The 27,461-nt window shown below is 36.1% G+C and overlaps 1 protein-coding gene across 1 annotated transcript; it reads right to left on the bottom strand.

The window, feature by feature from the left end:
• Positions 1 to 18: 18 nt before the first annotated feature.
• On the bottom strand, positions 19 to 27,461 carry CCDC39 (coiled-coil domain 39 molecular ruler complex subunit). Its single transcript, XM_072408151.1, has 20 exons — positions 27,281 to 27,461; positions 24,755 to 24,874; positions 22,862 to 23,008; positions 22,335 to 22,493; positions 22,161 to 22,253; positions 21,693 to 21,821; positions 19,258 to 19,449; positions 17,982 to 18,085; positions 17,667 to 17,799; positions 16,754 to 16,948; positions 14,929 to 15,093; positions 13,527 to 13,664; positions 13,015 to 13,223; positions 11,821 to 11,944; positions 9,879 to 10,038; positions 8,162 to 8,268; positions 4,618 to 4,758; positions 3,160 to 3,339; positions 1,120 to 1,199; positions 19 to 264 (listed from the first exon to the last, which is right to left on the bottom strand). Exons 1-20 carry the CDS (start codon positions 27,368 to 27,370, stop codon positions 108 to 110), a joined length of 2,823 nt encoding a protein of 940 aa, XP_072264252.1. The 5' UTR covers positions 27,371 to 27,461; the 3' UTR covers positions 19 to 107.

The raw sequence follows: 27,461 nt of genomic DNA on the forward strand, positions 1-27,461 counted from the left end.
AAAAATAGGAAAATGAAATGAAAATAATACAGGTTTATTGAATTCTACTACTATTACAAAACATGTCCTTTAATCAGTGAACAGCACAGTTGTGTACTGTTGTATTACTATTTCTGACTTCTGTGAGTACTTCCTCTGCTGGATGACTTGGAGCTGCGAGCTGATGATGCACTTGAAGGAGGGGAGGCCATCGGTATCCCAAGCTCAACCACTTTAACACGTGAGGAGAGTCCTGAGCTGGTTGAAGCTCTAGAAGAACTTGAACTACAAACACAGAAATATGATTTCATACAACAGCCACAACAAAAATTAAAAATTTACTTGACAATATATATTGATTACTTAAAACTATGCTACACTATGCACAGAAACAGTAGGAAAGTGGGAAGTTATGCCATAACACTCAATTGAGTTTGTTGATAATTGGTTACAATTTGTATAGTGTTAAATTTGATTACTTTGTTTCCATATAATACAAGATAAAAAAAAATACAGGTAACCAAAAGAAAGTCAATAGTGAACCACGCACAAGCATGTATTAGCAAGGAGGATCTGGCCAATAATCAGCTAGATATGTGCACCTTTGCAGTCAATTAAAGTTGGGGCTATTTACAGTTTTTTTATACAAGCATCATGCACTTTTCACACAGAATTCACACTAATTTGAATAATTTGTGATTACTAAAGTAAAACTAAATACAAATGTCTCTGGCCACATGTGGAAAGAAGATGAGGTTCATTGCTTAGCAATTATCTAATTGCAGCTTGTAAACATCAGTTAAATCATACTTTCCTGTGGTGATTTCAACACACACCAGGTCTCACCACTAATCATAAGAAAAAACATGCATTCCAGATTTCTTTTAAAAAATTACTACTTTTAAAACCTCCTCGCCCTGCATATTTTTTATATTCTACTGCTCTGGGGTAGCTGTCCAGTTTCTGTTATGTGTACACCTTATAAACCTGTAAAAACTGCATTTTCATTTATTATTAGAGCTACTTATCAGTAATATAGAATCTTAAAAGGATACAGCCCATTTACACTTTTGTTTTTTAATATGCAGCTAAGAACTTGACTCAATATTTTTTTTACAAAAAAAGCTTTAGGTTCCTTACCGTACAGATGCAATTGAACTCCGGGATGAACCTGAACGTGAGCTTCCAGGAGTGGAGGAACTTGGAATTTCCAAGCCAAACTGTAATAAATATTTTGTGTTAAGTATTAAAAAGATGGAAGATGCACAGCCTACTATAAAGGTTTAAAGGGGTCAGAATAACTGCAAGATAAACAGATAAAAAGGCATCAGCAATAGAATGGATACTCCTTTAATTTTCTATTGACAAATTTACTTTAAGGATCCATTAGGACTTGTGTGTGTTTCTGAAAGGCAACTCAATGTTTATGAATTGCAGTGCAGTAAAATACATAGTAACATATAACTGTGTTGTGGTGCACTAAATTACTAAACATAGGGCAAGTGCTTTTAGGTCCAGTAGGGTGCATTGGCATCCCATTCAAATGGGATATAGGCTGCTTTAAGGTGCATTAAGAGAATTAACATACAGCTAGGTCTGGAGGGGTCCAAAGAAGCATGGTACTCGGTCCAGCAAATCAGCAGTAGACCACAGCTCCCCACTGATGGTTCTGAAGGTTTCACTCCTCATAATAAACATGTTGTGTTTTATCATTGCTGAATTGTAATACCAGGCATGAGTTCAAAAAACCAATGCATAGCTGATTTGTTCAATAATAGCACACCAAAAAGGAATATTGCCTAATACTCCACAGAATCTCTTTGCAGTCTGCAATACTGAATAAGCATTGGAAATACATAAATAGTTACATATTATGCTTTTTATTATGTCACTTAAGTTGGGCTCATTATTTCCTGAAGTTGGACCACTTTAGGCAAAATGTTTGTTGACTTTGTTTTTCTGATATACTTTCAAGTGTATTACTTCTGGATTGTAAGAAGCAATTTACAACCTAAGTGCAAGTCAACAATTTTTTAATGTAGAATTGCAATATTCACTAAACCTACAATGCACTATAAAGCCATTTCCTCCATACTTTAGTTGGTCACATTCCTTTGTCTTTTTTATATTGAATTCCCACCTGCAATCATGAAATTCTGTATTTATTAGTTGTGTCATTACAGGCAACACATACCCTTTATTGACAGTCTGGCCCCTATGTGGTTCCCCATGTGTTTGCTTCAGATGTATCTGCAAATGTTGTTTCTTTTGTGAACAATATTGAGGGGCACAACATTTTTGGATTATACTGCCACCTGCAGGAGGATTGGACACTGACATACAAACTGTAAACCAGTCCTGGATATTATGGTTTTGTAGTAAAGCAGGAATCAGATCAAATCTCAAAAAGCTGAGAGAACAGAAAACTGGATTTATATTTTGAAACTTTTGCCACAGGGACTATGATTGCTCAGTTTGAGAGACAAACCAGCCAATTGCCCTCGAACACTAACAAACTGCCCCCCGAGAAACATTTTTTCTTCCTCTGAAAATTTGATTGGCCCTACCAGCCTACTCAAGTAAACAAAATTTAGGCAATGTTGCAATGCCAACAGCTCTGGAATTGAAAAGTTCTCCATGACTAATTTATTTTTTAGAAGAGGGTCTTGAAAGTTCTTTAGGTGAAACCCAGAGGTAACTTCCGGACTATTGTTGTGATGTCTGGTCCAGTGGTATTTAGGTCTGGATGAGGATATTTACATATATATCACACTGTAGGGAACACTGATATCATTTAGCTTAAAGTATCATAATTGTTTTATGGAAGTGGATGTAATGAAGCCAGATTATTAGCAAGACATCCAAGCATCCAGAATTTTCTAAAAGATGAGCCTCCGTGTTTTGCTTTTCATAGGTTTTTACATGTTACTAATCTCCATGCACTTAATTTCTAAAGATGAAAGTCCCAGACCAGACCAACATCAGCTGGGTCAAATGGCCAGCTAGTACATATGGCAGTAACAGAAGCCCAGTAAGGGCACAGGAATTTGTCTGATAGCTATTGTTATCCCCAAGTATAAGAAGTGATGTGAACTGTGTGTGAACGCTTTCTTCCGCCCATCTTGAGTCAAATCTAGTTGCTTCAGGTATGCCCCTGCACACTTTACAAAATGTACATACCTGTTGAAAGTACATCTGCAATGGCACAGTCAGCTCAGGATTTTGCTCCATTGCTTGAGCCAGCATTTTGTTGACAGACCTGTTGAATTCTCGCAGATCCCTTACATTAATATCGTGTTCATGATGGGTTTCTCCTTTGCTTTTTTTGGCCAAACGAATTTCTTTTACTAGTTTGGAGCACTGTAAACAAACCATACAAGTAAAGAAATGTTAGATAACTTGGAATAAAAAGCTTTTATCTTATCATTCATTTACTTTTTTTAAAAGCTCCCTCCTCAAAATTACATTTTGTCGCCTAAAGCAGTATACCTTAAAAATAAAATTTAAGAGCAGACAGGTCATTTGTTGCAGAAGGGATAAGCTCTATCGCCTCTGCAATAAAACAAACTTACCTGTCTGTCTGCAAACTTCTTTATATCGCACATTGAGTACATGGAAATCTGTTTTTTTGTGAATGTACCTTACATCATTCCAGCCTGGTCAATCATAATACACAAAAATCTCAAACATGGAAGAAGACCAGCTAAATATCCTGGAGTGAGGAGAAGTGAGTGTAGAAAAAAATGCAAATAGCTAGGTAAGTTTTAACCCTGTCACCTCACATTTTGTTTAATTTTAAAGTTCCACAGTACATTTACAGTGGCCATCCACTGTCCTTCCACTGTGGCATTAGAAAGGTCTAACCCACCTGGAAAAAAATTGGTGATTCAAGTTTTCTTTTATATTCAAATTTACAATTTATGTTTTTCTTTTCCACAAAAAACTTAATTTACTGTTGGTGCCCACAGGACTTTGCACTTATCTTTAAAATAATATATATTTATATATATATATATATATATATATATATATGTGTGTACGTAGCTTTAGTTACAAGTTTACTACTTTTGATTGCTGTCAGTCAATAATTTACCTGTGGCTGAGGTGATTATATAAGCAAAGAGGCATTTACAAAGCGTTATGCTTACACTGGTCACACTTTTTGAAAGCTGATTGTGCTTCTCAACTGGTGTTAGGGCCTAATTAAATAATGGAATGACTGTAATCCATCCTGGTAGGCCCAATCCATTGTTGTTAAAATGAAAAATGATTGTACAATCAGATTTTACATTGTGTGGCCAACATAACAGTGGTTGGCTCTCTGACCTTAAAAATACATAAATTGATCATTTACTTTGTGTTAAGAAATATAAAGGCTATGAGATGTTACAATAACAGCTACCGATGACTTCATGGACTGATCCCGCTGCTCAGTGATTTTGTACATTTTTCTTGGAAAGATGAAGGTATGAAACCCATATGGCCTCACTGCTGTGAACATAGAAGGCGAAGAAACACAGCTTTGTGCTTTTGTGAACATAAAATCATCTGAAACAATAAAGCTCCTTATAAGACATAACATCTCTACTTTGTACCGAGCATAAAACATGTTTCCAGTGCACAACTGCAGACATTAACCTGCTTCATGACTCTCTCCAACTTGATCTTTTGATCCTCAGTCTCTTTGTTAAGCTGTGTGATGCTGGGAAGCATTTCATTCACCTTCTCCTGGTACGATGATTCCTCTTTCATCATGCTATCAAAAGTGTTTTTCATAATCTGGAATAAAGTAACGTTGCCTTTAGAGATCATATAGACGGTGTTTTCATAGTTTTCAAAGCGTGGTTTGTCTTTTAGCATTGAGAAGACATTTCATCAGTGACATCTGTACAGTTGGATATAATCCTCTAATGAAAAATGCTCAAAGATCATAATTTTGAAGTTTAATAAATTCAGTTTTCACTGACTCTATAGGCCGATAACTACCTGAAAAACACGGCTGGGCTACATTTTCCGAGACTAAAGCCTAAACCACACAGTAAATGTTAAATTAGCTTGTAGCAAAGGATTAACCCCATACTGAAATTACTACTCAAAAAGTTCATTATATGCTAGACCAACAACTATTTCTATGGTTCATGTTCATTTCAGTTACGTGGGGTATGTAGTATATCCTGGAATTCTCAACCCTATTGTGGTTGGATTCACACATGACCTTCCACTACCAGACAATATTGCTTCTGTTTTAGTAATATCTCATTCTGTGAATAGACAAATGATGTTTTATTTATTACATTTCATTGTCATAACCTGACACTATTTTATTAAAGCACTCCAAAGCTGGAGAGGATACACTTTCTTAGGTGAAGCTGGGTGATCCAGCAAACCTGGAATGGATCTGGTCCAGAATTGAAATTATTTGCCAACAAATAGCAAATTACATTTAGGAAATCCATTTCAGGTTTGATGGATCACCCAGCTTCGCTGATAAAAGTGTATTCTCTCCAGCATTGGAGAGTTTTCAGAAATCAGGGCCAAAGGTTTGTTTTGTGTTCTGCTTGTAACTATAGATGCAGCAAACCTGAAGAAAATAATTTCTTTCCAACTTCTTTTTAGCCCAAATTAATGCTTCCCAACGCCTATGTTCTTTTTAATTGCCAGTTTGCATATTTTTGTTTTTAAAAGAAGTACACAAAATGTGATATTTACAGCTATTTGACTTAAAAATGTCACCATGCCTTGTACCCAGAACCCTAATACTGTAAAACAAGTCAGTCGTGGTGCACTTAAGCACATGCTATATTGTGTGTTGTGTTAAGGCAGGTCATTATTTATACTAATGGACCACAATAGATGTATGAATGGACTATAAGGAAGTGCGGTACAGTGCATTGTAATGGGCTGCAACATTGATGCAATAGGGTAACCATCTAAATAATTGTAATGACAATACTTCACACCAATGCATGTAATGTACTTAGGTAACACAATGATGTGAATGATCCTTTAACATTGCAGGTTGATAAATAAATCTGTGATAGCTGTATCTCTAGTGCAGTTTTCAGTGTAAATACTTCCATAGAGAGTGATTAACCACATGAAAAATGCAGGTGTGTAAATGTATTCTTTGTATCTAATGTAAAAAAGTATAAAAACTGACATTCATCAACCTTGTAAACAGCATTAAATGTGTTTGCCTTTATATTCCATAAACTATAAAATACATATTTTTTTTTAATTCCTATGATACCACCAAAAAAAGGTTTGTTTTTACCTAAATTGCAATATGTGGATGAGTTTGGCATGATAAATTTGACAATTCTAAAGGTATAGCTTAGCTGTGAAATTTGCTCTGATCCATAATTGATTAGCGACTATAGGTAATAAATGGTAAGAATAAACATATTTTTACATAAATTCTTTAATTTTTTTAATTAATAAATATTATATAAGAATGATTTTATATAATTTTATGATTGCAGTAAAAGATATAACAAATGTTGTGTCTTTAACAAATGTATTGTTAATATGATACACTAGTTAAGGCTAACCAACTCAAACTGTACCTGGATTTCAAGTTTCATCAGTTCAAGGAGAACTGAAATTCCACTTATAACAAAAAACTAATCTGGGATTTTTTTACAGAGAGGGACAGGCAATATTCCCTCCTACCTGCCTAATAGCCATCCGCTTTTGTCAAAATTTGCTGAGCTGTGCATGTGCAGCTCAGATTAGGAAGCTGGGATACCTGGCACATCCTGGATTCCCCTGTGGCCATTGGAATGAATGAACTATTGCACCGGCACAGGAGTTACGTCATCCTGGCCCAGCCAATTAAGATGTCCAAAGACTGACATAAGGAAGAGTGACAAAAGAAGGCGGTGGGTGCCACCTGATGGGGATGGGAAAGTATAAAAAGGGTTTAGATTTAAATTTATTTTCCTTATGCTAATTACATTTTATTAAAACATTTCTGTTTTTATTACATTATCTTTTTTTAACACCGTGACATCATCACAGAGTCTTGTGCTTATCTACGTAATGCAGGCAGATTATGGCAGGTTAAATGACCTAGTAAGGTAAAAGTATAACAGCACCCAGCCGTCAGCCCTGATGCGTACAGTGGGTTAGCTCTTGAGAAGGGTTATGCAAATATCAAAATGCCTTTAAGGTGGATGTCAGTCTTGGTGATTGTGTGTTACTAAGTAGGCTTCATTTGCATGCAGACCACTCTAGGTAATGTCTACATGTGATCTTGAACCTCCATGATTGAAAAAAATAAAATTCTGTAAATAAAAGGAACAGGATAGGGACAGAAATTCGAGGGAAGAAAGGGTTAGATGATTCTGGATGTCCTCCAGTCAGGAAAATGAGCTTCACTGGGATCAGTCAAATTACAGTAGAGCAGTTTCAGTAGAGTAAAAGAGCCTGTGAAAGCACAAGGTAAAGCTTGGGTTAAGCATTAAATCCTAAAGAGACAGAAAAGGGTCAGCACCAAACTTGAAAGAAACAAAAAAAGTGGTCTTGAGACAGAGAAATGTATTTTACAGTATTCTCTACATCACAGGATATAAGCTGGACTATATGACATGCTCCAGCTTCTAATTTTAAGAAGTCCTTGTAACTGTGACTATGTAATGTTAGAATTTAGCCTTAACTAACATTCACTGATCTTGATTCTCTTGGGCTGTAAATGGACAGAGAACAATGAAGCAACAGAGTGGTAAGAACATTTAATTGTCTATATGCTCATTTACGTCACGTGAGCACAGCATCAAAACTATTTTGGTAAAATATATCCTCTATTCTACTCTTTTACAGTCTGCAAAAGACTGTTACTAGGTCAAATTCTGGTACTTACAATGCTTGGGCTTAAAAAACAATCTAATAATGAATACAAAGCTGCATTTTGGTATTTTATATCTGCATGAGTTCACCTTTATGAGTAATCAGAACATTGAAGGACAACTGCTAATGGATATTAGACTGTGCACACAGCCTTTCAAACCCATCCCCATAATGTGTACAATGACATGAAATTGTTTTGTGTTTTCCTGCTTGGTGTTGTTATTTTATGCAAGACATTTTAACACTCCTTATGTTGATGGATTTTTCCTCTAATTCTTTCTAATACTTCATCAAATCTTGCTGACACCACTGTATTCACTGTGATATTCCTTACCTGCATGTCCTCCTGCAGCTCCTTGATTTGTCTCCGCTTATACCGATATTTTTCCTCCGCTGCTTTCTTCTGTTCTTCCAGCTGAATTTTTTCTTCATATTCTTCACCTTAGAGCAACAGAATATGCTAAAATGTTATGATTCTACAGCAAACTTTTTAAGACACAACTTGGTGTAGCAAACATGGTGCTTTTATATAGTTTGATACATTTCTGGGGGGACAGTAGAGCAGGGCTGTGGACTCAACAAAAGTTGTGTCTATAGCCCTGCGCTACTTCCCCCCCAGGATGTTTAGCAAGCAGGTCTGAGCATGCGATGGGAGAGTGGGTGGGTTGTGTCAATATGGGGGACAGGGTCGTGGACTACCAAATATTTCTCGCGGACCACCGATTGATGACCGTATGTATAGTAGGCATTAGGAAACTGACACAGTGTGTAAGGAAACCTTTATATGCTAACAAATCACCACCAAGCTGCTCTACATTTTTGTTAAACAGATTAGGACAGAATAGGGTCCTAGGTAAAGTAGAATCTTTGACCCCCTCAACCCTTCCAAAAGATTGCTATCATAGGAGATCCAGGGTTAGACAGCAAATCATTTTTTTTAAAAAACAATTGGCAAATGTTTTTATTGCTGGACCAAAATCATACCAAGTTTGCTGGACCATCCATGTTCTTCCTATCTTCCTCTCCAGTTTTAGAGAGCTATAATAAATCAGGCCCAGATAATCAACCCACTTAGATTGTCGGTACTTGTATGTCTTGCCCCATTAGACATCAACTGTCTACAAGTGCATCCACTCTTTTAAAGGGACAGGCAGGTACACAGATTTGACTAGTTATGGTATATCTCTGATTTACTGCAGAACCCTATAGGGTAAAGCTAAGCCCTGTGGAGATCCACCTGGCCCTCAGCTCCTGCAAAGGTTGCATTGTGGATGATCCTGGACTCAGGAGATAAAAACATGTAGATTACTGAAGTCTAAAGGTGATCGAACACTAAACAAACCATTTTAGGTCTACCATTTTAGGTCTGAATTGACTGTTTTCCTAATATTTAGTTCTGGTAAAATTAAAAGATTCTAAAAAAGATTAAAAAGACCATTTAGCAGCCCAATCATAAATGCTGGAATGTTGGACTGTTAACCTAGCCCAAACATTGGATAATTGTGTGTGGTTTCAACACAAAAAATACTGTTATGAATGTATCTGTTTAAATTGCTTTTAGGTCTTGTAAATACTGGAAAAGCATTGACATAATGTGTATGCACAGTTTATGCTTCAGAGTTGACTTGTCAGATAATTATTATACAGTAATTTTATAGCGCCAACATATTACATAGCGCTTTACAAAGTCCATAGTCATGTCACTAACTGTCCCTCAATGGGGCTCACCTCAGTCATATGTTAATGTCTTTATGTGTGTTAATCTTTTAATACAAAGTCTAAGGTAAATTTTATTTGGGAATGTTTTTGAAATGTAGGAAAAAACCCATGCAAACACAGGGAGAACCTGCAAACTCCATGCTGATAGTGTCCTGGCTAAGAGTCAAACCTGGGACCTAGTGGTGCAATGGCCAGATTACTAACCTCAGAGCCACCGTCTTGCCCTAAATAAACTAAACTTAACTTCTCCCTTACACTGCTGATGGTAAATTTACTGTATTTGACAGATTCAGTCTGTAGCTTCATAAACCCCAATCTACAAGTGGACTTACTTGATTCAGTAACTTTATTAAATGATTTCCTATAGGAGTTGTTACAGCCATTCAGGACATGCATTGTGTTTTCTAGAGCATGAATTTCCTTCTCAGCTTTGCGGATTTTGGCATCCAGCTCATCACCGACACGCTGAAGTTCCTCCTTTTCTTGTGCAGCCTTAAAGAACAAGTATGGAAAGCATTACTAATTAAACATGTTGGATGACGATTTTGAATAAAAACTGATAACCTTTTTTTTGTGCTGTGCTCAATAAATTTGTACAAAGTTCATTGTAATTAATATAAACAACATTTTTTTTAATTTTCCAAGACGAAGTAGGGACCCATGTTGAGGTCTAGTGACAAGAACCTTCTGCTACTGTGGTGGTGACAATGTCATGAGAATTACTACATTAAATTATTTAAACTGATGAACAGATCTTATTTAAAGGCTGAATTTGTCTACTTCACAATAAAATTAGGACCGTATAAATATCATAATGGATAAACTTCATGTGAATTTATGTGGTCGAGTTTATTTGTAAAAAAATTTTTTAATGAAAACCTACTGGCCTTTATAATATTACCCAACACTGACTAGAGGGGAAAAGCTTCCTGCACGTGTTTAATGTCTATTCCTAAAGCAAAATTTATGTCAAAATACAAAAATCACCAGGAGATGGAGGTTTTTTGGCAGAGGAGTCATACAAAAACTATTTTGCCAAAAACCTTTTTCCCTGCTCCTGGTGGCTTCTTGTTTTCTTTTAACACTGCACAGCACATGCACCATGCATTGTGGAGTCAGGCTCCATTGTGGGCACTGCAGAGATCCATGATCCTGGATAGCAGAGCCTGCACTAAGAACAAATAGTTTTCACATGTTTTTTTATTTAATTATTTTAAACATGACATCTAAGAAACCAATGCCATACAATGAAGGAATAACAAAAATAAGTATAATTTGGTACATATATCAATTAGGTAGAAATATACAAATATCAAAAATGCAAACATCACAGTTTTGTGGCCTCCTGGAGATCAAAACATTTTAACCAAATAAACTGTTCCTAGTAATCTCTTCACATATTTAACTACATAAGAAGGCTAAAAAATGACACATTGATAATATTTTTTACTCTATAAACATTTACTGTGTTCTGAACACATATATTTATAAAACACTGGAACATGTTACCCAACAAGGTTTTTTTTTTTTTTAATCCCAGTCATTATGCAGTGAATATGTGTATGGACACATCTGATGGTAGAAGAGCCATAGAAATGTAATTACATGTTTCTCTACACAAATTTAAAGAGCACTCCAAGAAATATTGTGGACAGCATGTTACTTACTCTATTTTGATCTTAGTTTCCTCAAGAACTTTACAATGCTTCTGTATAGTCTTTCCTTTTGCTATATATATAAAGGTACAATATTCTAGTACAAAAACTCAATGCTCAACATCAAACAGAATACTGCTGCTGGATCATTGGACCTGATTTAATAAAGCTTACCAGGACTGGAGAAGATAGACTATCATGGGAGAAAACGGGTGATCCAGCCAACCTGTAATAGATTTCTTTGCTAAAATTATTTGATATTGGTTGTGAAATGTTTTTAGTCCTTAATCAGATCCATTCCAAGTGTGCTGGATCACCCAAGTTCACCCATGGTATGCTATCTTCTCCAGGCTTGGAGAGCTTTAATAAATTAGTACCATTATGTTCATTCTAAATAGTCCAAACAAAAAAGGTCAGCTGATTTTTCTATCATACTGTTATGTTGGACTAAAAATGAATGGGAAACACAGATGTTTTGTCCTAGTATCAGTGATAGTAGGCTGTCCTTTTACCTCTGAACCATTGCAATTAACAGTCTGGCTGTTTCCAACTTCAATTTTCAACAAAAACAATATTTATAGATTTATAATAATATATATTTATTTATTTTTAATCTCACCCTAATGATGTAATAAGCCTGTGATTTCTCTTCTTCTCCTTCTGGAGGCATCATTGCAACAGTAATGATTTCAAATCTTTTTTTCATCTTGCCAACTTTTGCAAGTCTGTCATGGAGCTCAGAGCTAGACAAATATAAGTATGGTTCGATTAGAACAATCTCTCACTTCAACTCTTATGGAAATTGTTAGAAGTGCACAGAATTACACAGTCAACTAAATTCCTTTCTAAACCCAAATACAGTGAAGCATTATTATCCATTACATAATACATTAGATAACCTGACATCATTTTTTGAAAATAGACAGCTGATTGATTTTAAATCAGTTTAGAAAAACTGTAACATGTAATTGTAAATTAGTGTATGTGCATTATATCTAATCAATTGGAAGACAGGATATTTATTTTTTGTCAGCAATTAGTAAAAAATGCTATCATGATACCAGAGTATAAACTTCCCCTTAATCCTCATGGATTATAAATCTTAAAAATTGCTTATTGTGAACAGTTTGTTTAAAATATCTGCATGAATTGCTAAAAACACAATCATGAAATCTTACAATTGCTTACAATTCCTGACTACACGTCCCGCTCACGTCCTCAATATAATGCAGGTGCAGGGAAATGTAGTCTGACATGTACTGCTCTGCTGCATGGAGTATCACATGATCCCACCCAATTGCTTTTACCACTGGCAGAATCCAGAGGTGAGAGCAATGTGCAAGCACATTTGTCACAAGGTACTGGTATACTAGCGACAGGTGTCCACTGTTTCACTATGAATTAACAGTAGTGTAGGTTTATACATTTTAATAATAAGAATTACTACTATATTTTTTAATACCATATTTCATATTATTACTAATATTGGTAAAGAAAAGTCTTTACTGGAGTGCTTTCATATCATAATCTGGCCTTCCCTGGGGTTTGTGGGGAGTGATTTTTCATGATTTCTTGACTTGTGACCACAAGAAGTGTATGTTGTTATACAGAAGAATATATGTGCCTGCTCGCACTCATATGTCAGTCTAACATTACTTATTACTAGGATTATTACAGGTCATTTCATAATGGGATCAACAAGAGCATTTGTCTTGTAAACTGCACATCACTCTTGGTGAGATATCACACAGAAAGGCAAACCTTCACCACCATTATATGTTTGCCATACTTGCATGTCTGACTGTGTGAATACCTTATATTTTGCCGCTCCTGGTCCACCAGTCTAATCTGAGATTTCAGCATTTCTTTGTGCACAGCAATTTCTTGTGTCCGCTCCTTCATTGCAGTTTGTAATTGTAACCTACGGTTCTCCAGTGAGAAAACATCATCTGCTTTGCTGTACAACATGTCCTTCAACCGCTTAATTTCCAGTTTCAGAATATTGTCATCAACCATCAAATCCTAAAAGAACACCCATTTATTATCAGAATGTATTTTACAAGCGGCAGGAAAAAAATATTGTGGGGAAAGTGTATTTGTTCACTTGATAATGATCATGTGTTTACATAAAATATAGAATACATACAAATAGAATATAGAATAATAAATATACAATACATAAAAATAAAAGACTACAGTTTCCTTTAATTCTAATAATTACACAAATTTTCCAAGCATTTGTAGGTTTCAGATGAGGATGGAAAAAGGATATGTAGGTGTGGAAGCATAGCCTTTCTAAACGATAATGGTACAAATGCTAATAACCTGTTTTGATGTTCGGAGCTTCTTCAATTCTTTGTCAGACATGGTGATGAACAGCTTAAGTTCCTCCATTTTACTTATCAGATCTCCCTTCTCTTGTCCAGTTTTTTCCAGCTCCCTTTTAATGTACCGTACATCACTCTATCAACACAAAAAAATTCAGAAAATAAACAAACAAATATCACTTATACCAATATCACAAAATAACAGATATAACACATACATAGTAACACAACAAAAACTGCAGCCAGACCACATGGTTGCCAGTGCACACCAGAGGGGTCTATCAACTTGTGAGTATCGAGAAGTAAACCAATTTTGCCATTTTACAAATTTACTCTTGTACACTCCCAATTATAAATGGCCAGATTTATCCTAGATGCAGAGAATAATACAATAAATAAAGCCCAATTGCCTAGATTCCTGAAATGCGTGATTACCCCAGACCAAACAGATTTGCTGAAAATATATTATTGGGCAGCACAGTGGCTAAGAGGTTAGCATTCTGGCCTTTGCAGCGCTAGGTCCTAGGTTCGTATCTCCATCACTATCTGCATGGAGTTTGCAGGTCCACACCGTGTTTGCATGGGTTTCATCCGGGTGCCTGATTTCCTCCCACATTCCAAAAACATACAGTTGAGTTAAATGGCTTCCCTCGAAAAATTGACCTTAGACAATAAAAAGACAAATGACTGAGGAAGGCACATTAGATTGTGAGCCTCCTTGAGGGACAGCTAATGACATGACGATGGACTTGACTGTAAAGTAAAACATAATATGTTGGTGCTATATAAATACTGTAATATAATATTAATAAATATCTTTTCTCAACCTTTTATTCATGGGGGAACCTCTGAAATAACCTTCCAGTCCCAGGGAATCCTGCTTCAGTTACTGTGTACACAGCTCACATTACATTAGTGCGTTGGTCATTGGTAAGAATGTCTCTTACATTGCTGGTCAGTGGGGAGAATGTCACTCTTACAAACAGCCAAAAATATCATTAATGTTAGGTAAACTGACCTAAGAGTCACAAATTTTCTCTTCTGAGGAACCTTGGTTGGGAAACACTGCTCTAACATATCAGTTAGAGAAAAAACTGTCAAAAGTTTGAGGTGTGAAACTTTCCCAGAATTCAAATTTTAAACTGATGTTTCATGGGGTACAACTGTAAGAAGATGTCTCATAAAAATAACAAAAATGGCTTTAAATGTTATGTGATATCCAAAAGATTTTTGCTGAGAGTACGGAGATGCACTTGTGTGAAGTATATGAGGAATTTTTTAATGCACTTAACACTGAATAAGAACCTCAGTTTGTCCTCTGGTTTAATCAAATACATTTTCAGTTTCCACATGTATGCCCATTTAAAGTAGTTCTCTAACATTAACATATATGGTGTTACCTGAAGCTTCTTGTGCTGAGTGTTTAAGATATTAAGAGAGGCTTTTCGTTCATCTAATGTTTTTGTAAGTTCAGATACTTTGGTCTCCAAGGCATGTTTCTCATCAGTGTTGACATCACCTTTCAATCGTGATAGCCTGCGCTCTAGTTGCTGAATCTGGAAATCCTGTACCAAAAAAAAAACACACACGCTGACAAATGCCATATGGAAACACACAGTACTGTGCAGAAAGTTAGTGGTCACTTTTGGCAATGCAGATCAATGCTTACTGGTTACAGACATGACTGGAAGCTAGTACCAATTTACATATGATAACCTATTTTACCCAACAAACTAAAATGTTAGCTAAATTTAGATATTGTTTTATGCTTTGCTAAAAAGAAGGTATCTGATTCTCTGAAAAGTCCATTCTTATGCAAGCTAAGATAAGAAAATGGACTCAGCAAGACCTTTAAAATTTCTTCCTTAGGTGACCAACTTTTGTATTATGTACTACACACAGTAAAGAAATGAATTATATTCTATGGAGCCCTCAAAATGTCTTTCTTATGTAACCAACCTTGTCTTATGTATAGTACAAGATTTTTTCCTTTTTATTGAGAAAAAAGAATAATTACCTAATAACTTTAGAGATTGCTAACATTAATAAATATGTCTGCAGGCAATAACAAGAACTTTTTATAATGCTAACTGTTTAGTACCACATGTGAGTTAAAGAAGTATATTTATAGACAATGACCACAGGGAATTCTTTAACAAAAGTGGCTGTTTTTTTGTTCTGTGCAAACCGAGATAAGCAATTGTACTATAGTTCAACTATATAAAGTAGACATGGGTAGAAATATAGATGTCCATCTCAGTGTTCACATTTTTTGCACAGTGTTTATAAATATACCCACAATGTTAAGTTAACAAATTTCAATGTTTGAAATCTGCAGTTTTTCATAAAATAATACTCTGGGATCCTACTACAATTGTCCTTGTTCAGTCACATCCAAGTAGATGGTGACAACTGTCTCCTAGATGTGTTCAGCAGTGGCCCTGTGGTCATTACTAAAGTATAAACAGAAAATAGCTGCAGGATGACTACAGGTGATTAGCTGATTAGCAGCACTAGAATGCAACAAAGGATAAAAAAGTATTAAAAAAAAAAATGACAATTGTGTATGATACACAATGCTTTAGCAAAAAAAAAAAGTAAACTGAATTAGGTTTTATTATTGTATTGTAAAGACGTACTGCCAAAAGGAATTTTTTTAAATAAATTCTATTATTTGCAAATAACATCTAAATTCACAAGCAGAGTTAATTATGTCTGAATAAATGAGGTGGGGCACTAGTTCTCTTTAGCAGAAACCCCGCATGTATTATTTACCACCATGCCTCTATAATAATAAAAAAGAGCCAAAGAATGCCAATGTCAAGCATGGGTTTAGTTTCACTACAGACTGGAAAAACATTGCAAAAATCTACAATACATATGGACATATTCATGTCAACCTAAAAATCTAAGAACACATCTAAGAACATTGCAGGTAAAGTTCAGAGCATTGTCTTATTTAAAAAATGAAGCTTTAAAAATAACACTTTATAATCATACATGCATTAAAATGCAATTATAAACCTGAATATTTTATGGTAAATGTTACATACCCACATTGTCTTTTCACATGCTTGTTTATTATTAGGCATTTTTCCAAGCTGCTTTTCTATATTTGAAAATATTTCAATTATGAAAAATGTCCTGCATGTGGTTAGCTTTCTCTAATCACACAGCAGTGGCATTTAAGGGATTTAATGGTTGAAAGCCAGCGTGTTTTTGTACCTGATTGTAAATGATCCCCTGTTGCTTTAAAGCATGTAGGTCAAGTTTTTGCAGTTGACTATTAAGGTTTCTCAGCGAGACCTGACTTCCATTAATTTCTGATATCATGTGCTTTTCTTTTGTCTTGTATTCATGCAGCTCCTGCGATTTCTTGAAATGCTGCTCTCTTATTTGTTTTAGCTGGGCTTCAAGATTCTGCGGGTACAAATGGCAAGATTAAAGTGGTCGTTTGGCACAGTATCTGAACAAAAGACATTTCTGTTTCTTTGCAGTCTGCTTTAACAGAATAGTGTCATTCTACTGCTGATTGTATTTTATATTTATTGCTCATTTTATTCTTATCTTTCACCTTGTATGATATGAACTACAGTAACAGAATTCACTTCATTATCCTCAGTCATTACGTTTACAGTATTTCAAGCTTATTTAATAAGGCAAATATGCAAAACTGTATTTTTATTAGTAATCTATCAGCAAATATCTTGTACTGGATAAAAAAAGAAATTAGATTTAATGGGTTGATTGCACTTATGGACTTTTCTGCAGGGTTGCTGGTGGTCTGCGAACATAAATTCACAGTATAAATGTATCCACTACTAAGAGAGTAAATTCTAATAACTTTTCAAAATTGATAAATGCATTTAACAATGTGTTCCATCACTTTTATTTCTCACAGGAATGTAGCATCTCTCTGCAAAAAGAGTTCTTTCTATTGGAATAGGAAATTTAGGAGAATCAGCATGTTTTTTTCAATATTTTGTTGTCAGTAAACAAAAAATAATAATTTTGCACATTAATATTTTGCATTTTCTTTTTTATGTTACAATGTTTCTTTTTATGCCCTCTGTATTATGTTTGTTGAGATGGGTTATGAAACATCTTTCTAATGCTTTTGTAAGCAAGGGAGCCCTACCTTCACCGTTTTCTCTTGCTCTTTCAGCATCTCCTCCATACGCTGTGCCCTCTCTTCTACACTCAGTGCAGATTCAGCGACAACCTTCAGTTTTTCATTCAGGCCTTTATTATACTCTTTTGACAGATTCAATCTAGGAATAATACATTTGCATGTAAATATCACATCACATTGTAAATGATTGCTTATAACAGAATTGCTATAACAGTATGACTTATACCAAATACCAAACCTCTGGAATTTGCTACTTTCATTAAGAGGATATACTTTAAGCCTCTTTCTTTTAACAGAATTGTGGTGCAATTTATTACTGACCTTTCTTCTTTATTTCTGATTTCTTTCTTAAGGTTGTTGACTTGAATCCTCATTACTTCTAATTCGGTAGCTGTTCTATCAACAGTCCCTTTCAGAGTGTCCAGCTGTAAAAAGGAAATAAATTAAAGTCAATGTGTGGCAGATTGGAAAATATACAAACATTTCATATGTAAAAACAACAGAACACAATATATTTAAAAGGCAAAAAATACAATACTGTATAGAATATTGGGTGTCATTTAAAACATTTGGCTAATAATGTTTTACAGGGATCCAGAAACTATAAAACCAGGAGCCTATAAAATATTATTCCAATATCTGTGGTCTCTTCCTATTTATTCTGTAGTCAAGTCCTACCCCTGAATTCTGCTAAAAACAGACAACTGTATTCTTCCATATTTAAAGCATGAGGCATCAGCTAAAACCTCAGTGGTCCATTACTAAAGGAATGAATCATTGGGAATGTATGCATTTACATCATGTTTAACATTTTGAAATTAGATTCTAAGGCTACCATTAAGTTCAGTTCACCAACACTGAATTGCCGGAGGCAGAAAGGCAGTAGTTGTTTTAATCTACAAGTGTGCACTCTTTAAATAACCTTTAAAGAAAGGCTTAACCAGACGTGATAAATAATACATTAGGCAGCAACAAATGTATTCCCTGTGTTAATGCTCCTAACACCTGTTATAGCTTGCAGGAAGTACTGTTTATTTAGTGTTTTTAGTGCCTTAAAAATAGTTTTAATTACTTTAAGAGTAAAACTCTTTCCGCTAACCACCAGTGGGTAACTGTTATTTGATTTACAGCATTCCATCTTCCACATGAGAGCTGATGATTGTTCAACACCACTTCACTTGTCCTAAATCTGCATGTTGAGTTGTACTGACTAATACGGGATGTGCTTCCTTCTAAATAGCTACCAGTATAATATAAATCTGTGGTATACCTACCTTAGCAACCTGTCTGCATTACAAATTCAAACAAGAGCCGACAATTCAAATTAATAGGGTTGTAAATCAATAAATCTCTAGTCTGTGCAAACATGTGCTGTGATTCTGAATAGTTCTGAATAATGCATTTCTGGTATTCAGGTCACTTACATTAAAGTGTGTTTTCACAGCTAGCACTACTCTACTGAATTACTAGTAACAGATAAAGTTCAAAAATGAGAAGAATTTCTGTTGCTATATAGCAACAATATCACAGCATCATCTCTGCTGTTTTCAACCCAGTTAGATGTCTAATACTCACTATTCTCTATTTCTGATGTTACCTCATCTTGTAGATTGCTCCGTACAGCCTCTTGCTCTTGATAGTCCTGCCTCAGTTTGGCTGCTTTTCTTTCCACAATGTCAATCTTCTTCTCATATTCCTTGTTATTGTCAATTTCACTGTTCAAGAACTGGATTATTTCCTTGATTATACTTTGTCTGTCTCGTAACTCTTGCTTGACCTGAGCTAACAGCTAGAAAAAAAAGATTAGTGTAAGATAGCTCCATTCATTCATCTAATGTTCCCTCTATAATGTTTGCAGACAGGAATGTGTGCAGTGCTTCAACCCGGGAAGCATCTGTCTGCGTTTTTAAAAGAAACCCTAAACAAAACAAAAACATGCTCATATTTATTAGATTCCAATACACAGGTTAGTTGTGTTGTGCTTTAAGAGATGCTCTTTTGCAAACTTGAGTTTTAATGAATGGTTGTTTGAGTAAATGTTGCCTTTCTATCAGCTCAATCCTGACTGATTCGTTTTTGTAGAAATTAAAAAATTATTTTTATCTGACCAATACAGTCATTTATTTTGTTTATGGATTTCTTTTGTGGTGGTCTTTACAGGTTCCGGTTCGACACTATTCAGAAAAAAAGATGGTTTCGGTGATCTAGTAAGCAAGGCAACCATTATTTAGATTATCAGCAGTCAATAGTCTCTTTCCTGGTTGAGTTAAAATGTGACATTTTCATGTTTGGCGGGCATATAACTTTAAGTATAAAATGTAAGCAGGGACTGTATACTCCATCCTTTTATGTGAGATAGCATTAAGAATTACCACGGATGGCTACTCACCTCATCCACCCATGTCACACTGACCTGCAGTGATGAGTTTCAGAAAAAAGTGAATGTAGGGTTCATTAGGCAAAGGAAGAAATCTATCTCTGTCTCTATCTATCGCTGCTTACTGTACCATCACATGGATGCAATAGAAGCTAAGCATTTTTTTTAGTATTATACCAAATGTTTTAATAATTTTTATATAATTTTACATGCCTATTTTTTAATTGATATGTGCACTTTTAAATCACTTTCAGACAAGTGCATGTATCCTATTTTCCCCCTTTCCCTCTCCTAAATTAACCCCCCCTCCTGCTCTATAGATGTTTTCCTTGCCTCTGTTTTTTGTTTAATCCAGCACCACTAGCCTTTACTGTCCCTGGCCAGGCCTGCACATTACAGCCCTATACACTTCTATTTGGTGGTGTCTGCTTTTAGGAGGGCGGGTTAGATGGGTTATGAAAGTATTTTTTTTATTTTAAAGAGTGCCAAATTTCTGCTCGGCCAGTCTTGTGTTTTACATCTGCCACACTATAAAGGCAAGTGATGCTGCTGTTTCCTATTTAAGCTTCTTGTGCCACCTGTGCACTCATTGGACAATTATGCCAATTCATTGTGCAAATAGCTTTCAGGGAACACTGGAAACTGTAAAGCAGAAAAAGGAAGTAGGGGTGAAACCTGGCTTGCTGTGCAATGTGGCAGAGAAATGTCAATTACAAGATAGCCTGAACACAGTTAGAGTTCCTATTGTAAGACAGTGTACATATATGAATTTTAACTGTATATTTAGCCGTTCCACCTTAAATGAACAGATGATGTAGCATGAACTATTTTTATTGTCCCAGCAATGATTGATGTACATTATTCTAGCCAGTTTAACAGTGCAGACCTAAGGAAATCACAGCAGTTAATTGTAAAGAAAACTGTAATATATATTCAAATAACCAATATGCCTTCGCCACCCTAACACAATAACAGTACTTAATGTCAATTCTTAAAGCAATAAGAAATGACTTGCACAGTAATCTAAAGTACAAAAGTTCTTTGGACGTCACTAAAATAAATGTAAATGTCGATGCATAATTATGTTGTCCATAGCTATAATATCTATTGAAAAAAGTGTCACATACAAATAATGTTCCCCTATTTAATAATGCCATAACAGAACAATTTATGGAGCTGTGCAATTAACCTGTGGGACTGAAATGATGCCAGTAGGGTAACTATAATCAGCTACATGACCACTTTGTGGCCCAATAATACGTATGGTCCATTACTGGGCAAACCCTGTCATGTTAGCACTGTTTAAAAAAAACTGTATTTCATTTTTAAAACTTTTATATTCATAAGTTTTACTGTCTTTGCTTCTAAATCTGTGGTCAACCAGAAACTGTATGGGCAAGCAGAAAAAATAGCGTTTATGCAATTTTGTGCAGTTAACGCCAATCCATTATACTCTCCATTCATTCTTATGGCAAGTGAATAGATAGCATTATTTAAAAAAAAAATTGGTTAGATTATTGCAGATTATTGTGGTTAACAAATTTTTACATTTTGTTGTAAAACCCTATATTTCGTGTTACAGCACAACCCATTTGAGGCTAATACCTTTTACCATGGATTGACAACTACAGGTACATATCAGCAAAACTTTTTACCAGTGCATATTGGTCAATTTCTCGGTCCCTTTTCTGCATCTGATCGATTGTGTTTTCCCACTGCTGGATCAGCTGTTGCCTTTCTAGGTGTGCTTTGCGGAAATCATCAGCTGTCTTGTCTAGCTCAATCTGTAAAAAAAAAGAGAATGCTTCCTGTTCATCATCTGAAGATGTAACTACTGTACTAGAGAAATACTAAAAAAAATGAATATGGATAAAAGATACTGTTTACATAATAGTGCATACAAAAATAAGGAAGCAAATAAGCTTTTCACTCACATTATACTACTATTTAGATCAGTTGACTTGCTATATGTGTTTTTATGACAAATCTAAATTGTGTTTTTGTTTTCACAATTTCCACATCTGAGCAAACTAAACATTTCCAGATTGACTTTAAAACAGTGTTGCAATGACACCTTCCATGAGAGTATTTGGACAGAAAGCAACTTGTATTAAAGATTATACCTGTGCAGTGATGGTCTCGGTCAGTTCATTGTCTAAGAGTTTCCGTTTCTGGCTAGCTTCAACGGTCATTCTTTCAATGTGCAGTGACAACTCCTACAGAGAAACATTAAACATTTACCACCATTCTACATTTAACTACATACTAATGACAACAAAAAAATATATATTATTTACCCTAATTTTTCCTTCATCTTTTTGGGCATATTTCTGTATGGCGACAGAATCTTCATCTTTTCGAGCAGATTCCTCTAACCAGGCTTCCAGAGCCTGCTGGTCCCAATTCAGCTGACATTTCAATTTCTCCAGTTTTTGGGTGGCCTTGAATATGTTATTCTAAACATAATGATGGTGTCAATAAAGATAATAGCCTAATATTTTAACAATTCAGATGTGTTTAATTAACTTATTCATTATGTACCTTTTATCTCATCAACAGACGCAGACAGTTTATAGTATAACAAAAACAATGTATATGGACTTTGAATTTATTTTTTCTTATTCTGTTGCAGAAGGATACAACATTTCAAGGTATTACACATCCACTATTTTTTTTCTATTATATGTTAATTATGTGCTCAGCATTTAATGTTATTGTGCAGACACAATGCTTACCTTTTAAGCAAGTGCTTTTGTTGCTATAGCTTTTACCTTGAAATTATATTTATGTAGAACAAGGACAGAAATCTACATATAAAGCTTACTTCTTGATTATTTTTCTTCTCCCTCAAGGACACCAGCTCATTTTCAAGACGTTGAATTTCTTGCTTTAGACGCCCCATTTCCCTTTCAGCGAGAGTCTTAAAGTGTTCTTCACTTCCAATTTCTTTTTCTCGGGCCCTACAAAGAGACTGGAATAACACTTTTTACATTAACGGCCCCTGTCTGTGTTATTGGGTACATACAAAACTACACTAAAATAACACAAAGCAAAGAGGTGTTTTGTGTAAATGTTTTTTACTTCAATGCTCTGTAGCTTTTCACAGCTCTCAGAGGAGGTTTTCCTTCAGTGTTAGACCTTGCTTGCAAATATTTCATCCACAGAACAAGCACACAATTACAAAGAACCATTGAGATGGTAAGTCCTTGGTAACTTTTGGAGGCCATTTACATCAGAGAAATATAGAACAGAAAAAAAACATTTTCCTATTGTTATGAGATTTCATTAAAGTGTATGAATATACAAACTTTTGGGGGCTTTTGGATAAAGAGGATAAAGGTTAAAGCCCCTGACAATTCGGAATTTGCTGTTTGTATACTAATAGAAAATATTTCCAAGTGAAAGTTACAGGAAATCTTCTAAAACAGGTGTCCTTAGTGGAAGATATGTCTTTAACTGTTCTCCTGGGAATTATTTTTCCCGATTAAAATTTGACAGATGGGTAAATCTTTCCTCATTCTATTCTTAGTTCAAATAAGGGTAAAAAGCACCTTTATTTCTTTCTGTGCTTTGAGAGAAATTTTCACTGTCCAGGGGACAATATTTTCACCAGACAGAAAGTGAAGGAAAATATCTCAAACATAGCCTGCAACAGTAAGTTACTGAAACTGAAGTCTAAATCTTTCCCTCCTCATTCAAAACTGAAAAGTTTTATAGAGTTATAGAAATATTTTATTATTATTGCTTAAAGCACAAAAGTGAGCTGTGTGATTTGTGTTGTTTAGAAGGAATCAGAGCCAGATGGCTGGTTGGTTGGAAGCCATCAGCAAGATATGAACTTAAAGGCTACGTACACATGTCAGATGATTCTCGTCAGATAATCGCAGATCGTGAAAGATCCTTTCCAACGACAATTATTGCACGTGATATTGCACGTGCAGCCTTACTCTGGGGAGAAGAGGGTCAATGTGCCGTGTGGGTATTAACAGTAGGCATGTAATGTCAATGTTATATGGAGTAATGTGCATCTCACATTCTGTGTATTACATTACAGCATGATATTCTATGACTTTTTCTATAGACAGACACATTTACAGCCTGTCACACAGATGTGACACACATGATAGGTGTGTACCAGGGCAGATTTAACTGGTGATATAGATACTGGAGAGAGATATACAATATATGTACTGATGGAAGATCTCACTGGAATGTGGATACTGGAGACAGAGATATGTACTGGGGGGTAAAACCTATTGGTGGCATGGGTGGCGGGTAAAGGGATATGTGTACTGTGGGCAGATCAGACTAGAAACATGGATTCTGGAGGGAGATAGGTGTAATTGGGGAATATTGAATATAATATGGAGTGATAAATATGTGTAATGGAGGACTGATCTCATTGGAGAAAAAAATGATATGGGACAAAAATGTTTAGTGGGGGTCAGATGTCACTGGGGGCATGGATGGTGAAGGAAGAGATGTGTGTACAGAGGAGCAGGTCTTACTTATGATATGGCTAGTGAAGAGAAAGAAATCTGTACTAGGGAGGCAGCTCTTACTGCTGGAGTGGATACAGGAGAAAGAGAGAGATGTGTATAGTAAGGGACAATTCTAAATGGTGACATGGATTCTGGAGTTATGTGTTCTGGGGGTCAGATCTCATTGGTGGTAATGTACAATGAACACAATTTAGCATTTCATATATTCAGATTACCTGAGTATAGTTCAGTTCTTGCCTGACATTTCTGAGGTGGTCAGCCATTGCTTGTATTCGATCATCCATTTCTTTTAAATTGTTTGACAACTGCAGCTTTTCCTTCTGTTTCTTTTGCATCTAGAATTAAATTGTACATTTAAATGGACGTTACATGGACTGAGGTTTAGTAATGATGCTAATAATTTGTTATTCTTCATCAGTACAAATATTAGGATCAGATAACTGGGAACACAGCTGAGCTTTTCTTTGTTTTACTTTAAACAAAGAAATGAGACAAGTTCTCAACCGGACTTATTATAAACACACAAACATTTTACCAACAATTGCTGCTGCAGTTTGTAAAAATATGATTTTGGTTTTACGTTTAGTAGGACAAAAAATGTTTTGTATGTAATCAAATAAATTTTTAATAATAATCAAGTAAATAATAATAATAATAAATATTATTTAGGAATATGCCTGCAGTTGGAAAGAAATTGGAATGGTTTGTAAGGCTTATAACAGGGCTGCAGCAGTGAGAAAACTCAGGCAGTGCAATCTCCGAACATAGTCACATTTATCTTCTGCAAAGCTTCTGGTTAACTTTTTCATGTTTCCAATCAAATAACAAACACTGTGCCTCTCAAGTCATTTACAGAATTTTCTGTTTGACCACAAACATGCAAATCAGAAGCTTTGGAACAGAGGTGCCTAACACGTTGATCGCAATCTATTGGTCGATCGTAAAGGCAACGCAAGTAGATCACGTAGCCCTGCCTTACCCCTCCCTGCTGTTTACCAGCAGCCCTGCTGTATATCTATAGGGATGCTGGAAATGACTTTCGTCAGACAACACTAGGAACTTTGCATTGTCTTCCACCATGATTAAAACGGGCAGCAGACTAGAACCATAATCTGGTCCTGATCAACCTTACTCTACAATCAAAGCACCTCCTATTACAATGGGGCCGGGGAGGCCTCACATCCGTCCTGTCCTACACCTTAGGGGGCATCCACAAAACTACCTAGGCAAGAGGCCGGGACCTTGTAGATGTCTGCGGGCCCTGGCTACAACCTTCACATTCTTGTAGTAAAACAAGGGGACAGGGCATGATGGAGTGATTGTCTGTAGCTGTGCACCCACCTATCACTTCACATGGCTGGATACACTATAGGCAGGTAGGTGTCTGATGGTGAGGGCCATATCAGTACAAACAATGCACACGGGGCGGCTCCTTTATGCCTACTGCAATCCTTCTATATATCAATTGATAGGCTGGGGGAGCCGGGAGCCCCATTCTGTATGTGTGATGTGGAGGTAACACTGCAGTGTGCTTTGTACAGGGTAAAGTGGCATCTGTTCTGTTATATATGGGCCCCTTCACCTATCTACACATCAAATAATCATCACCTGAGATGAACAGCTGGGCTTGATTCGGGCAAAACTCAGACATGTGTACAGCCCCCCTCATAGTTGTACAATAATCTACCACATTGATGAGCGCCTGATTGAGAATGACATTTAGTTCCCTATGGAGGAGAGCACAGTGGGGTGTCAATTGTTCATATATTAGTATGTACAGCACCCGTTCAGTCATCGGTCACTGGAAACGATTGCTAAAGATTATTTCGGGCAACAATTCTCTGACGTCCATCAGAGGTGTGTACGAGGCTTTAGACTGGGCACACACGATAGATCTGCTGCCAGTTTTGAACTCAATCAACCAATCTGACCGATTTTCTGGTTGTAATTCTGATAGTCCGATGCCCTAAACACAGCACACACATAACATTCAGTCACTCTGATCCCAGAAAGTAAGAAGGTGATTGGTTGGATCTGTAGGATCATCCATACACATGATACAACACAGAGCAAAGATCTATAACAGGTTTGATAACACAAAACATTGGTTGATAAGGATAAGCTGGAAGTTCTTTTTATTTCTCATTCATTTCACAGATGATTGTTATTTGCATGGGAAGTGAAATATCTGGCGCTGTGTCCCCTGCCTGGAAGTGGCCATACATTGCTAGATATGAGCAACATTAGAGATTCAATGTTAGAATGTAAATCTATTAGAATATAAAACAATTGAACACTCCTATTCTTTGTGCAATCATTGCCAGCACCTCCCCGCTCTGACCAGCATTATAATAACAAAGCTATGGGTGGTCAGTGCAGGGGATGGGAATAAATGGGGATGGATGATGGGTGCACATTGCTACCAGGAAACAACAGATATCTGGGAGTTATTGATCACTGATTGCCCATGGCATGACGGTACAATATGCTTCCATACCCGCCTGTAATATAATGTGCATTGCTCATCAATATATAGGAATATAATAGGAAAGTTGGGAATTTGGGGAGATTGGGGTGACCCCAGCATTGAATACCCAGAGGGCAGATGTGGCCCATTATCATACAGGAAGGGTATTTGTCCTGGTATTGGTGCCAGCAGACATAACACATAGAGGGCACAGTGCAGCACCGAGAGAAATCGTCTCCATACAATAACGATCTTTATGTGCGGATCTCCTCACCTCATCCTCCAGAGCTTTATTCTCAGCATTGGCCACAGGGATGGCGAGGCCATCGGCCCAGTGCAGCTCAGCCAGCACCTCCCGGCTCATTCTCCCCGGTGTCCGGACACAAGCAGCGATAGATATGAAGGCCGGCCAGCCGTGTCTCTGCGGCTCCTGTGTGTTGTTTACAGCGCCCTTA

The sequence above is a fragment of the Pyxicephalus adspersus genome, chromosome 4 (genome assembly GCF_032062135.1).
Source record: "Pyxicephalus adspersus chromosome 4, UCB_Pads_2.0, whole genome shotgun sequence".
NCBI lineage: Eukaryota > Metazoa > Chordata > Amphibia > Anura > Pyxicephalidae > Pyxicephalus > Pyxicephalus adspersus.

Coding starts and splice junctions, on each gene's coding strand:
- CCDC39 (XM_072408151.1), bottom strand. CDS start 27,370: ATGAGCCGGGAGGTGCTGGCTGAGCTGCACTGGGCCGATGGCCTCGCC. Junction 24,875..27,280: donor ATAAAGCTCTGGAGGATGAG/GTGAGGAGATCC, acceptor ATTTAATTCTAG/ATGCAAAAGAAACAGAAGGA. Junction 15,094..16,753: donor AGGGGATCATTTACAATCAG/GTACAAAAACAC, acceptor TTTTTGGTACAG/GATTTCCAGATTCAGCAACT.